The 14477-nt window shown below is 38.2% G+C and overlaps 1 protein-coding gene across 1 annotated transcript in view; it reads left to right on the top strand.

Annotated features, from left to right (window-relative positions):
- The first annotated feature begins 489 nt into the window (after positions 1-489).
- Positions 490-14477, top strand: part of LOC103517518 — a 19558-nt gene continuing 5570 nt past the window's right edge. Inside the window, exons 1-5 of the mRNA XM_017447486.2 lie at positions 490-589; positions 737-1002; positions 2827-3029; positions 4616-4753; positions 5808-5857. Of these exons, the coding sequence (XP_017302975.2) occupies positions 503-589; positions 737-1002; positions 2827-3029; positions 4616-4753; positions 5808-5857 (744 nt within the window). The 5' untranslated portion in view covers positions 490-502. The remainder of the gene's footprint in view (positions 590-736; positions 1003-2826; positions 3030-4615; positions 4754-5807; positions 5858-14477) is intronic.

The following is a 14477-nucleotide window of genomic DNA, read 5'->3' as shown; positions in this document are numbered from 1 at the left end:
TAAATTTGTCCCCTAGGATTTTTTTTTTTTTTTTTTAGGTTTAATAGAGGGAAATATACCTAACTGCTAAGGACTTATCGTCCCGAAATCTAAGAGAGAAGGAAGACAGGATAGGAGAAAGCCAGCCATTCCGAGAACGAACATTATTCGTTCAGTATAAAATCCGCTCAGGGCGGGAATCGATCTCGCAACCTAGCTCTTATCAGGCAGACGCGCTACCAACCAAGCTTACTAGGCTGGCAGTGGTGGACTTTAAAACTTACCGACCGAGTTTTATGTATACTGTAATTTTTGTTGAAAGCTAAAAACCTGCCTCGGTAGCGTAGTGGTCAAGACGCTCGCCTGGTAAACAGGAGGGCGTGGGTTCGAGCCCAGCCGAGGCATGGAATTTTATCCTCATTTATTTGAGATTTTGACAATAATGGAGCTCTAAGGGTTAGGTGGTAGAAAACGCCTCCGGCGTTAACCTCGCCTAGTGGTTGCCTTCCATTATTCTCTCAACATGAGCATAGCAGTGACGGCTAGTGGTATGAGTGTACCTATGGGACAGGAAGAAGAGGATGCGGCTGAGTTTGACTATTTCCCAACTGTGAGTATCTGGAAGATTCCCTTTTTTCTTTCTTAAGAAGTTTGATAGAGAAAACTGTAACAATTTTTTTTTTTTTTAAAGAATTTTACAGTTGACTTTTTTCCATCAATTTCCTAATATCATTTTGCTTCCTTACTCTCTCTTTAGAATTCTGAAGCGGATGCGGAAAAAGTAGAAGAGTTCAAGCGGGAAGCCGAGAAGGTGCGCAAATTGAAGCGCCTCTTCGAAGGCCTGAAGGTGTTCTTGAACCGCGAAGTACCGCGGGAACCGCTGACGCTTGCGTTGCGCAGTTTCGGAGCGCAAGTGTCGTGGGATAAGACGCTGTTTGTGGGCGCAACCTTTCCCGAAGATGACGAGAGTATAACGCACCAGATTGTAGACCGGCCTTCTATTGGGAAACAGTATATCTCCAGGTATGTGTATAAATCTTTGTCCTCTTTTTTTTCCTTCTTGTGCTTCTCTTCCTCTACCTACTTAAACTTGTAGAAAAATCTAGGTAATTTTTCTGAACCATAGCCCTATGTAATTGAATGGAAAGTTTCTTTTCACTTTGATGTTACATACATACCTACTTACCTCATTATCCTATTCCCTACCTTAGTAGTGTAGTAGTTTGGGCGGAAGACTCTAGATCTGAAGGTTTAAGTGGGAAACCACTTTTTGACAAGCTTCAAGTATCTTCTTCTTCTTTTTCTTCGCCTTTTCCCGTGTACAGACGGGGTCGGCGTACACAATTAAAATTCCTTTGAATGCAGATGGATTTTTCTTATTGTCTTTTTCCTCAATCACACTTTTTCTTCTTCTCTACCATCTAATTTTTCTGAACCATAGCCCTATGTAATTGAATGGAAAGTTTCTTTTCACTTTGATGTTACATACATACCTACTTACCTCATTATCTTATTTCCTACCTTAGTAGTGTAGTGGTTTGGGCGGAAGACTCTAAATCTGAAGGTTGCTGGTTCGAGCGCAAGTTAAAAAAAGTTAATCGAAGTTTCTAAGTGGGAAACCACTTTTTTGACAAGCTTCAAGTATACTCAACACAATTAAAATTCCTTTGGATGCAGATGGATTTTTCTTATTGTCTTTTTCCTCAATCACACTTTTTCTTCTTCTCTACCATATCCCAATTTTATTTGGGGTCGGCGTTTCCATCTCGTATTCTACTCCTCCATTTCCGTCTATCCAATGCTTCCTCTTTTCTCCATCCCTTCTCTCTAAAGTCCTCCTCCACTTTATCTCTCCATCTCATTTTCGGCCTACCCCTTCTCCTTTTGCCCCCCTATACCTAAACTCTCTACTCTCTTTCCAACATATTCATTGTCTCTTTTCTCTCTAGATATGTCCAAACACTCATTAACCTTCTATTCTTCTCCCCCTAGGTATTACGTTCAGCCGCAGTGGGTCTTCGACAGCACTGTAGTACCCTGAAGAAATGCACTGTAGTACCGGGGTGGGCATTTCAGACGAATTTTCTGTCAAAATAAATAAATAAAGGGTCTTCGACAGCATCAACGCCAAACAGCTAGCACCCGTTGAGAAGTACTTCATCGGGGTGACTCTGCCCCCACACCTGTCTTCGTTCATTACTTTCTCCCTTCTTTACTTTTCTTCTACCATCTCCCAATTCTATTTGGGGTCGGCGTTTCCATCTTGTATTCTACTCCTCCATTTCCGTCTATCCAATGCTTCCTCTTTTCTTCATCCCTTCTCTCTAAGGTCCTCCTCCACTTTATCTCTCCATATCATTTTCGGCCTACCCCTTCTCCTTTTGCCCCCCATACCTAAACTCTCTACTCTCTTTCCAACATATTCATTGTCTCTTTTCTCTCTATATGTCCAAACACTCATTAACCTTCTATTCTTCTCCCCCTAGGTACTACGTTCAGCCGCAGTGGGTATTCGACAGCATCAACGCCAAACAGCTAGCACCCGTTGAGAAGTACTTCATCGGGGTGACTCTGCCCCCACACATGTCCTCGTTCATTACTTTCTCCCTTCTTTACTTTTCTTTTTTTATTTATTTTTATTCATTACTTTTGCCTATTCAAAGAAGGGTGTTCAACTGTTTATAGTTTAGTTTTACTTACTTTTATGTATAAACTTTACTTTTAAATTTACAAGACCTTGTTTGAACTGCGAGAGTAAAGGGACTTTCCAGTCTCATTCTGGCAGGATAAACAAGGTATATTCTATTTTATTCTTCAGTTTTTGACTCTTATCCTCTCCCCCCCTAGGTACTACGTTCAGCCGCAGTGGGTATTCGACAGCATCAACGCCAAACAGCTAGCACCCGTTGAGAAGTACTTCATCGGGGTGACTCTCCCCCCGCACCTGTCCCCGTTCATCGACACCACCAAGACGGAGCACTATGTGCCGCCCGAGGCGGAGGACCCCGAAAACGAACGTCTACGAGACCCGAAGAATATTCAGACTCTGTGTAAGTAAATGAACTACGTCCCCGCGGGACGTTCAGCCGCAGTGGGTATTCGACAGCATCAACGCCAAACAGCTAGCACCCGTTGAGAAGTACTTCATCGGGGTGACTCTGCCCCCGCACCTGTTCCCCGTTCATTACTTTCTCCCTTCTTTACTTTTCTTTTTTTATTTATTTTTATTCATTACTTTTGCCTATTCAAAGAAGGGTGTTCAACTGTTTATAGTTTAGTTTTACTTACCTAACTTTATGTATAAACTTTACTTTTAAATTTACAAGACCTTGTTTGAACTGCGAGAGTAAAGGGACTTTCCAGTCTCATTCTGGCAGGATAAACAAGGTATATTCTATTTTATTCTTCAGTTTTTGACTCTTATACTCTCCCCCCCCTAGGTACTACGTTCAGCCGCAGTGGGTATTCGACAGCATCAACGCCAAACAGCTAGCACCCGTTGAGAAGTACTTCATTGGGGTGACTCTGCCCCCGCACCTGTTCCCCGTTCATTACTTTCTCCCTTCTTTACTTTTCTTTTTTTATTTATTTTTATTCATTACTTTTGCCTATTCAAAGAAGGGTGTTCAACTGTTTATAGTTTAGTTTTACTTACTTTTATGTATAAACTTTACTTTGAAATTTACAAGACCTTGTTTAGACTGCGAGAGTAAAGGGACTTTCCAGTCTCATTCCGGCAGGATAAACAAGGTATATTCTATTTTATTCTTCAGTTTTTGACTCTTATACTCTCCCCCCCCTAGGTACTACGTTCAGCCGCAGTGGGTATTCGACAGCATCAACGCCAAACAGCTAGCACCCGTTGAGAAGTACTTCATCGGGGTGACTCTGCCCCCGCACCTGTTCCCTACCAGCCTGAATTTCCCTTGCTAAAGAAATAGCAAAGGTTGAGAGGGAAGGGCATCCACTCGTAAAATTTGTAGCCAAAACCAAATGTCAGCCCAAAGCGATCACCCTGGTTAGGGCTGATTGAGAGGCTGACGAAAAACGCCGACCCCGTCTGTACACGGGAAAAGGCGAAGAAGACTTGACACTTGGATTATTAACAATTCTCCCATTAGTTAAAATCCCTCATTCAGTCATGGTGGATTTCACGAATTTCAATCTTATTATTACTTTGTGTTCCATATGTGCAAATCAATCAGAAAAAGGGGGGAAAAAAGAAAGAGTTAAAGCTCGAAATTCACTTCATTCGTTCAACGATTAAGTCCTACCTGTTCACGTTCCTACCATTCATCCCCTGGCAATGTAAATATTTATATTTCTACATGTTCACATGTTGACCCAGCACCTAAATGGGAATTATTGTGTCTCTTCTCGCCCATCTGATGAGAGGCATACTACGGGATGGGCATGCTACGACACAGGCCACAATGCCACATGCGTCTAAAGTAGCAGTTGTTTCATTGCTACGAAATAAAAACAGCGGTGGAACACTCATCTTTAAAAGTGGGAAAAAAAGCCCACCTCTGTAGCTGAGTGGTCAAGAACACTGCCTCTCAACCCGGAGGGCCTGGGTTCGAATCCCGACCAGGACGGACATTTTCTAACCAAACTGTTTCCTACCTGTTCACAGCTAAGGTGCGCAAGGGGCCGCGTCAGGTGCGGGCTCAGGAGGCAGAAGAAGCGAAGAAGAGAGCAGAGGAGCAGGAGAGATTGGAACTGGAGAATGCTAAACATTGTAGCGACACTGAGGACGAAGGAGACGAGAAAGGTAAGGAGGAATAATGGAGAATATATCAATAGAGGGATATGTATTTGAGTAAAAATTGTGGTCAATTCCTACGTAAAAAAAAGTTGTGAGAAATCCAAATCTGAAGTTAAAAAAAAAGTATCTCTAAAAGGTCGGAAAGTCAATTTTTATTCTCATGAAAAAGTTAAAACAGTTGTGACGTCAAGGTAAAAGGAAAAAAAAAAATTGCGTACAAAGATATTACACTAGTGTTTGCTTGCAAGGGAGCTTCCTTGGGACATTTGATCATGGCGTACCGGAGCTTATGTCGTGACGTCAAGATATAAGATTTACCGGTATTTTTCAAATCGATTTATCTCGGGATCTAGAAGTCGTAGAAGAATAAGAAAAATTATCTATTTAACATTATAGTTTTGGCAATAGTTTCAAGGACCGCTACTGAAGGAATACTCGAGTGCCACTCACTTGTATTTCTGATCGCGGGCTTTGCCTACAACATACGTACAACAGGGTGTCTAACAGGTGAGATGTGACCCACAAGTTTCACGGCATATCTTGTATTCTGACACCCACATTTTACTTTCATTATTATTTTATTTTATTTATTTTAATCTGGACAGATAAAGGAGAAGACTTGAAGAGGTTTGACAGAGGGAACTGTAACAAGGGTGGTCTTGTCGTTCTGAAATCGTAGAGAGAACAAAGACAGGATAGAAGAAAGCCAGCCCTCTTGAGAACGAACCTCATCTATGTAGGACAAAGTTCCCCTGGGCGGGAATCGAACCCGCGACTTAGCGCTTACAAAGCAGGCGTGCTACCCTCCAAGCTAACTAGACTGGCTAAAGGATGTTTCAAAGGCCTGCTTAAAAAAAAAAAAAATAAAAAAAAAATAGTGTTGAATTTTGTTCCCCTGCAATGGGTAGTCAGGTTATAAAATTGAAAATTAATCATCTTCTTCGCCTTTTCCCGTGTTTTTCGTCAGCCTCTCAATCAGCCTTGGCTAGGGTGACTGCTTTGAACATTTGTTTTTTGGCTACAATTAAAATAATAAAATTTTAATTTCTTTTCTCGCCAGAAACCCAAGAAGGAGATGAAGGCATTGAAGAAGAAGGAGACATGGAAGAAGAAGATTTTATTTAAATTGGTGAGCTTTCGATGTCACTCAGGACATCATCTTCAGAGCAAGATAGATGTTGACTCTATCGCAGCAGGAGTAGGTACATCCAAAGCTCACCAATTTACTTAAAATCCTTTTTAATCGTAATTGTCCTGATGAAAAAAAATATTAATTATTTTCATCTGAATTTATTTTTTTCAGAACGTGATTACCTCTGAGTACGTTTTTTCTCAAGTAAATTCTCAGAACGATCTGAAGAACTTGTTCATAAATACGGGTGTTAGACCCAATCAAGAAATCCCTCTGAAGTTGTTCGTTTCATTAAGAATAGAATACATTCACAATGTTTGATGATGTCTAAGTAGTCCAACGATGATACATTTCATTTGGGATTTGTTTAATTTGGTTTGGTTTTCTTTAGGGGTGATGCTATAAGAGGCGCCACTGCCTGGATCTCGCAAGTATCTCTTGGGAGCCCGAGCCAAGTTGTAGGTACTCATTTTCACGATAGTGAAACAAAAATTTTTTCCAGAGCCTTGGACTACGGTAGCCACTTGTTTGCAGCCCGTAAATTAGCATTCGCAAGAGCACGTTGTTTTGTTTACCTTTTTTTTTATCAAAATATTGAAAATACAAAATATTTTTTCTTTTTGCGTTCATCAATGAGATCAATCCAGCATGTGAAAAAGGGATTTCTGGAATTAAATTCAATAGAAAATAAGAAATTAACTCTTAATTCCCACCTTATTTGAGTTATTTTAAAGACCAAGAGATAATCCAAAACATCCATCATGGTTATCCGACAGAAAAAGGTAAGTTTTTGGTCGTTTCATAACAAATTAAAATCTTGCCTTTCCAACACCAAGACAGCAGGTACCTTGCCAAAGAGAAGTATCAGAGACTGTTCTTATTGCCTATAGCTTTCTATCTTGACTGTAGAAGTAGAACCCACTTGGTCAGTTCTACTGCCCCTCTAGCAATTCCTGCTGTTATTATTCTCAACTTTGATGTCAAGAGCAATGCATAAAAGTTGGTTGTTGAGTCTAACATTCAGCTCATTTCTAGGAACTTTCATATTTCCCCCCCATGTATTCATACCTACATTATTTTCTTCTAGTATGAAGCTGGAGAAGCAGTACGATACATCACAAGAAGAGGAGCTTTGAAAAAGCTTCAAGTTACATTGAAACAATTCCGTACACTATGTATTCTGAAAGGTGTCTATCCGAGAGAACCAATCAAGAGGAAAAGAGCTCAAAGAGGAAAACCAGGTGTAAAAATCTTGTATTATAGAAAAGACATCAATTTTTTGCTTCATGAACCCAACTTGGTTATTATGAGACAACAGAGGGTAAGTCAAATATTGAAAAAGAGTAAAGAAATAGAAAAGTGTTTGGGCCTAGTGTTTGAAGATAGGACACTTTTGGATATTGAGTACCTATCCATTGCCGAAAACGAACGTCTACGAGACCCGAAGAATATTCAGACTCTGTGTAAGTAAATGAACTACGTCCCCGCGGGGTTGAATAATAATAATAATAGTGCTTATTTATATTGCTCGCATAGGACTGAAAGTCCCTTTACTCTAGCAGTAGGCTACTACTATTATTGTGGTCAAATTCTCAAATTATATGAGGATAATTCCATACCTCGGCTGGGATTGAACCCACGCCCTCCTGTTTACCAGGCGAGCGCCTTGACCACTACACCACCGAGGCAGGTAAGTTGAAGGGTTTTTTTTTGGCTCGGAGTGTACTCAGCCTCAGTTTTTAAATACTCCTCTCTGGATTTTTAACATTGTCTGGCTGGGGGACGTTAAACAGGGAGTAGACCAGCTTAGTCTCGCTGGGGGACTATAAACAGGGAGTATAAGTACCAGCCTAAATTTCCCTTGCTAAAGAAATAGCAAAGGTTGAGAGGGAAGGGCATCCACTCGTAAAATTTGTAGCCAAAACCAAATGTCAGCCCAAAGCGATCACCCTGGTTAGGGCTGATTGAGAGGCTGACGAAAAACGCCGACCCCGTCTGTACACGGGAAAAGGCGAAGAAGACTTGACACTTGGATTATTAACAATTCTCCCATTAGTTAAAATCCCTCATTCAGTCATGGTGGATTTCACGAATTTCAATCTTATTATTACTTTGTGTTCCATATGTGCAAATCAATCAGAAAAAGGGGGGAAAAAAGAAAGAGTTAAAGCTCGAAATTCACTTCATTCGTTCAACGATTAAGTCCTACCTGTTCACGTTCCTACCATTCATCCCCTGGCAATGTAAATATTTATATTTCTACATGACAAAATTTTGACAGTTTGTTTTAGACAGGGCCTTCGTGAAAATCCCTCATTAGGTCGAGCTCATGTGGTTGTGTTGTCTGGGTATGTGTGGGAGGGAGGTTTGAACCCAAAGAGTGGAATGAACGTAAAATTAAAAAAAGACACGAACTTTTTCGACTTTCCAAGGTAAAATTGTTTCGTCTAAATATGCAAAGGACTCGTATAGTACAAAATGAAACTAATCTTGATATAAAATAATAAATACTAGAAAAAAAATATAAGGGGAAAAAAGACAACGGAATATTATGTATAATGTTGGAATAAATAAAACTTTGAAAAAATGTATTTTTCTTTTATATCTTTTTTTAAGATAAGATTCAAGACGTAAAATAAAAATGAATAATACAATAATCTACCCCGAAATGTATTTTTCTTTTATATCTTTTTTTAAGATAAGATTCAAGACGTAAAATAAAAATGAATAATACAATAATCTACCCCGAAAAAAATTAAACAAACCGGTCTATTTAATTTTCTTAATTTCCATATTTTTAGATTTCCCACTGGATAACGGATGGTTTTCCCCGAAAGGTCCTAAGGCCTCTAAAAAAATGGGGCTTTTTTTTAATCTTTTTCTATTTTTTAAACCACAGCCCCTCTTAAACAAAGAAAGTTAATTTCCTCAGGCAGCAATCACATCAAATGGTTTTCTTCCTCTCTCTTTTTTGATCGCGCGGAATCGTATAGAGATAAAAACTCCGTGTTTAGACAAGCCTGTATCTAATGCAAAATTTCCTAATGCAACCAAACTACCCTGTGTGCAATAGAAATAAATTTGTCTCGTTATGAAGTTACGTAATTTTCAATAATGAACATTAAAATGAGACGAAAAGGGAGGGAGAGAGAGGGAAATGGAAAATCATTCACAGAAAAAAGGAACTACAAAAGAGGAGACTCATTGAAAAGGGGATGGGACGAAAGAAGGAATAAAGAGAGAGAGGACGAAGGAAGGAGAGGAAAAGGGTTGTTTTTTTTTCATTTTTTGCTGACTTTATAAATATGCAAATCTAGGGCACATTTAATAAATTAGCATAAATATCGAATGAGCAGAAAATTGGAGTTGTGAAATATTTGACGTCTATTGAGGAACCATGGTTAACATTGAAAATTATAATGAGACCTGTAAATAGGAGCCCAGAATTTGTAATATAGGCCCAGAAAAACAAATAAAAAATAATATAAAATACTCATATTGATAGGTAATAGGTAACTAATAAAGTTATCTTTCTTGCCATCTTCATTTATATGGGTAGAAAAAAAGAAGAGGAAAATTGTCATTGACATTATTAGGGAGGTTTTCCTTGAGAACCATTTTTATTCCATTCAAAGTTTTTCAGACATGCATGAACTTTTGAATTGCTCGACATAAAAGTGAGTACACGGGAGAACTTTGACAGAATGTTATAAATGACGACACACAAATGTCTGTTTGAGATGTCTTGAATGAATGAATTTTATGGGTATGCACTTTTCCTTTACAATGGAAATGTCTCGATGTGTGTATTTTACAGACAAGCCGTGTATAGTATAAAGTTTTCAAATAAAATTGAGCTCTTTACAATGGAAATGTCTCGATGTGTGTATTTTACAGACAAGCCGTGTATAGTATAAAGTTTTCAAATAAAATTGAGCTCTTTTTTTTTGCTAACCAGGAAATTATATAAGCACTAGAAGGTGTAATGCACAATGCTCCTTCCATTTTACCGAGGAAGGGCCTTGAAAACTACTTATACAATACGTAAGCAACTATCATGTGTACGAAATGTAATAAAATGATGTTTCGATATCAGACATACAGTGCTCCTTAATCTCTTTTTTATACGTTTGAGGGAGCAAGAGATTACAGTTTATTTTAGAAGAGTCCAAGAGCTTTTTTTACTATGAAAATATTTAACTTTAACTTTCCATTCCCATCTTCCTTTCGTCTCTCTCTCTCTCTCCATGCCATTTTTATTCCTATCGACAATGAAGCCAGCCAGACATACAGTGCTCCTTAATCTCTTTTTTATACGTTTGAGGGAGCAAGAGATTACAGTTTATTTTAGAAGAGTCCAAGAGCTTTTTTTTACTATGAAAATATTTAACTTTAACTTTCCATTCCCATCTTCCTTTCGTCTCTCTCTCTCTCTCTCTCCATGCCATTTTTATTCCTATCGACAATGATTGGCTGGGAGAGGTCTGGTGTTCTCTGGTAACACTGTGGGATTCGTTACATCCCAAAGCTACCTATCTCCAGGAAACAACCACGCAACGAAGCCAACGTCTATTCGATCAAAGAATTTGAGGTATATTTTCGGGCAACTAAAACAATGTCGATCAACTGGTCAATGCATACTTAGCATTGTTAGCTAATCAAGCGTGGTCAGAACTCAAAATACAATTCTTGGAAATGGATTAAAACATTAAAGCGTTCGTATTGTTAACTTTGGCATTAGATTATTTGAGGTAAGATATTTAGCAAAATTTTATTGCTAGCACCCTCGAATTTTTAAATAGAGGAGAGCAATATCGTATTCACATCATGATACACACAAAATGCAACTTTCAGGAGGTAGGAACTATTCAAATTTTCATATTTTCATGTTCTCCCGCCAATAGGAGGAGCACCAAAAATGGAAAATTCATATCGATTGGTGATTTGTGTTTCAAATAGGTCCCACTAATGATTCATATTGAAATTAGGTCCCAAAAATAAAATTTCGAAACATCCATTTTCACCCCCTGAGGCCTTAGGGCCGAAAGTCTAAATTTCATTTTTGGGTCTGAATTTCAATATGACCCATTAGTCGAACCTATTTGAAGTACAAATCACCAATCCATATGAATTTCCCATTTTTGGTGCTTCCCCTATTGGCAGATGAACATGGAAATATGAAAAATTGAATAGGCCATAACTCCGGCCCTGGTTGACGGATCGAGCTCAATCTTATACCAAAGTACTACGTTCTTTAAGACCTTTGATATGATGTATCACAAGTAGGGAGTTCTCATTTAAGATTTTAAAGTTGGCCCCCCTGGAGCCGCCACTGGCAGAGACAGAATTTTGAGAACCACTGCAAAAAATGGTTTTTTATAAGAAATAACTATATGCCAAATTTCAGGTTCCCATCTTTACCCATTCAAAAAATATTCAAGGGTCCCCGGACTTTTGAAACACTCTGTATATATTTTTCTATGTATCATTAATTGTACCTATGATAATGAATCAATAAATGAATAAGAAGTATATAAAAAAAAAAAAAAAAAAAAAAATGTGGCGTACAACCCCCCCAAGTATTTATGTACCTATATCAAAATTCAAGTCATAATGAGAAACAAATATTATTTTATACATAGACAGTTCTACACTGTTGCATTTATTTTAAGGTTGTACCTAAACCGTATTACCCGTATTTGAATTAGCCTACATTTCCCTCACGAGCTTCCCCTCTCATCAAACCTGCGAATATCTAGAGCAGCCATTCTTAACCTATGGTCCGTGGACCACTAGTGGTCCGCGAGATGGTTTCAGGTGGTCCGCGAGAGGTGAGTAAGGAAAAAGTCATTGTGTCTCTATTTTATATAACATACCTTAATTTTATACAATAAAAAAATTGTTTTTCTCAACAAACAAAAAAATAAATAAATAATAATGTTAATTTTTCTCATTTTCTATCTCTTTTCCTACAGGTAGATATAGGTCCTCTAATACATACCCATTGTCACATAGAGTGTACAATGTACAATTGATTACATATACATACATAATCTCAAGTGGTCCGCGAGATTTTTGGTTTATCAATAGTGGTCCGCCAATTCTAAAAGGTTAAGAACCCCTGATCTAGAGTCTAGAGGCATTTCACATATCTTTTAATCTTTCCAATGCATGAAAGGTGAAACTCTGGTGATGAAAGCTTATCGCAAAACAAATGGCAGTGCAACTTTGCATTGCAAACCAGTAGCATTATACGGTATTGTTCAGTTGAATCCCCTTCCTCGCCAGTCAAACAGTACACACATGATTGTTGAATGAGGATATAAATGGGGAAAAAAATTCCATGCAATTTAATCTTGATTCGCCAGCCACACGGTTAAATTTATTTCAGACAATGGCGTTTAAGGGGAGGGAGAATGGCGTAATAAATAGAGAGATAGTTTTCCTGTCGAAGAATTCAGCAGGATTTCACACGGATATGAACGCACATTAATAATAAACGTATGCTCCTATTGTTCTCTCATATTTGTGAATGGGAGAGGTCTGGTGTTCTCTGGTAACACTTTGGGATTCGCCACTTCCCAAAGCTACCTATCTCCAGGAAACAACCACGCAACGAAGCCCACGTCTATTGGATCAAATATATGAACGCACATTAATAATAAACGTATGCTCCTATTGTTCTCTCATATTTGTGAATGGGAGAGGTCTGGTGTTCTCTGGTAACACTGTGGGATTCGTTACATCCCAAAGCTACCTATCTCCAGGAAACAACCACGCAACGAAGCCCACGTCTATTCGATCAAAGAATTTGAGGTATATTTTCGGGCAACTAAAACAATTTTGATCAACTGGTCAATATCTCCATACTTAACATTGTTAGCTAATCAAGCGTGGTCAGAACTCAAAATACAATTCTTGGAAATGGATTAATTTGAAGTTAGCTAATCAAGCGTGGTCAGAACTCAAAATACAATTCTTGGAAATGGATTAAAACATTAAAGCGTTCGTATTGTTAACTTTGGCATTAGATTATTTGAGGTAAGATATTTAGCAAAATTTTATTGCTAGCACCCTCGAATTTTTAAATAGAGGAGAGCAATATCGTATTCACATCACGATACACACAAAATGCAACTTTCAGGAGGTAGGAATGCCGTTTGGCTAGTTACGGAATGTGCGAACGAAAAGCATAAAAACTAGAAAAGAATCCCTTCCAGACCCGGATAGTAACTCTGTAAAAAGGGTAACCCTTTGGAAAAGGCTGTCAGAAAAAAGGGCTATCTCTCTCCACCTCCTAAGGGATTTTTTAATTCAAATATCTACATACTGGTAGGTATTCTACATAAATGGACAGCAATCCATTAAAAAAAGTTGGGTTTTCCTACTTGTGCTTCATATTTGTCCACAATTATTCAAATGATTAAAAATGTTTGTATGATTTACGATTCTCTTTTTCTCTCCTCTTACTTTTTTATCACCCAATCTCTCTCTACCACTCTTTTTCCTCTCAATTTATCACAATGAAACCGGTAAAATGAAAGAAAATCATGTAAAAGAAATAAGAAAAAAAGTTTACAAAATGCGAAACTTAAAAATAGCTTACACACTAAATAAATAATGATATAAATGACACAAGTAGAGTAACGGACAGAATCGTTGCGTAAAAAATATAGGGTAAAAAGATTTCACAATCTTATAAGGTAAAAGAGTCAGGCTTAGGCGAGCCACTCACTGTCAGGTACACCTGGTCAGGTCTATCTGAAAGTAAGAGTCAGGCCTAGACAGTGAATTCAGGTTACTAGCGCGCTGGTAACCATCGAAGACCAGCTTCAAAAATGAACACAATCTGAACAGTAAACTCAAAGTTACGCTGGTACTCTAGCCAGCCTAGTTAGCTTGGAAGGTAGCGGGCCTGCCTTGTAAGCGCTAGGTCTTGGGTTCGATTCTCGCCCGGGGTAAACTTTATAATAATATAACAGATAAGGTTTGTTCTCGGAACGGCTAGCTTTCTCCTATCCTGTCTTTCTTCTCTCTTCGCTTTAGGAACGATAAGACCTTAGCAGTTACAGTTTCCTCTATCAAAACTCTAAAAAAAAAAAAAAATGTTCCTTTTTGAGTCTGGTTTATAAAGATTGACGCTGGTTGCCAGCACGCGTTTAGACTCCACTGTGTAGAAAGCCTTATTTTACAAGGTAAATAGTTGCACAAAATAGGGTAGAATTGTTTTACAAATTTAATAATGGTAAAAGATTTTATTTACAGGGTCGAAAAGAAAAAAACTTTTCAAAATAAACTACATCATACCTAAGACCCTGGGACTACAAACCATTTTCCTGCTAAAATTTAGGACCTTCCCTCTATGAAACTTGAATAAAAAAAGCTCATTTGTTTTTAACTGCCAAATGGCTGTCATCCTAGGGCCTCAATGAAGGTAAACAATGAACCATAACGCTAAAAGAAAGAAAAATAAATAAAAACTTTTGTCTAACTTCACAATCATAACGGTAAAGAGAAACATGTACCTATCTCTTAAATAATATAACAAAAGGTAAAAAAAAAAAAAAAAAAACCAATAAAAAAAAAAAAGGGGAACAG

Source organism: Diaphorina citri, unplaced genomic scaffold (assembly GCF_000475195.1).
Source record: "Diaphorina citri unplaced genomic scaffold, Diaci psyllid genome assembly version 1.1 scaffold1873, whole genome shotgun sequence".
NCBI classification, from domain to species: Eukaryota; Metazoa; Arthropoda; class Insecta; order Hemiptera; family Psyllidae; genus Diaphorina; species Diaphorina citri.
The sequence above is the reverse complement of the archived record's forward strand: the minus strand, read 5'-3'. Positions and strand labels throughout refer to the sequence as shown.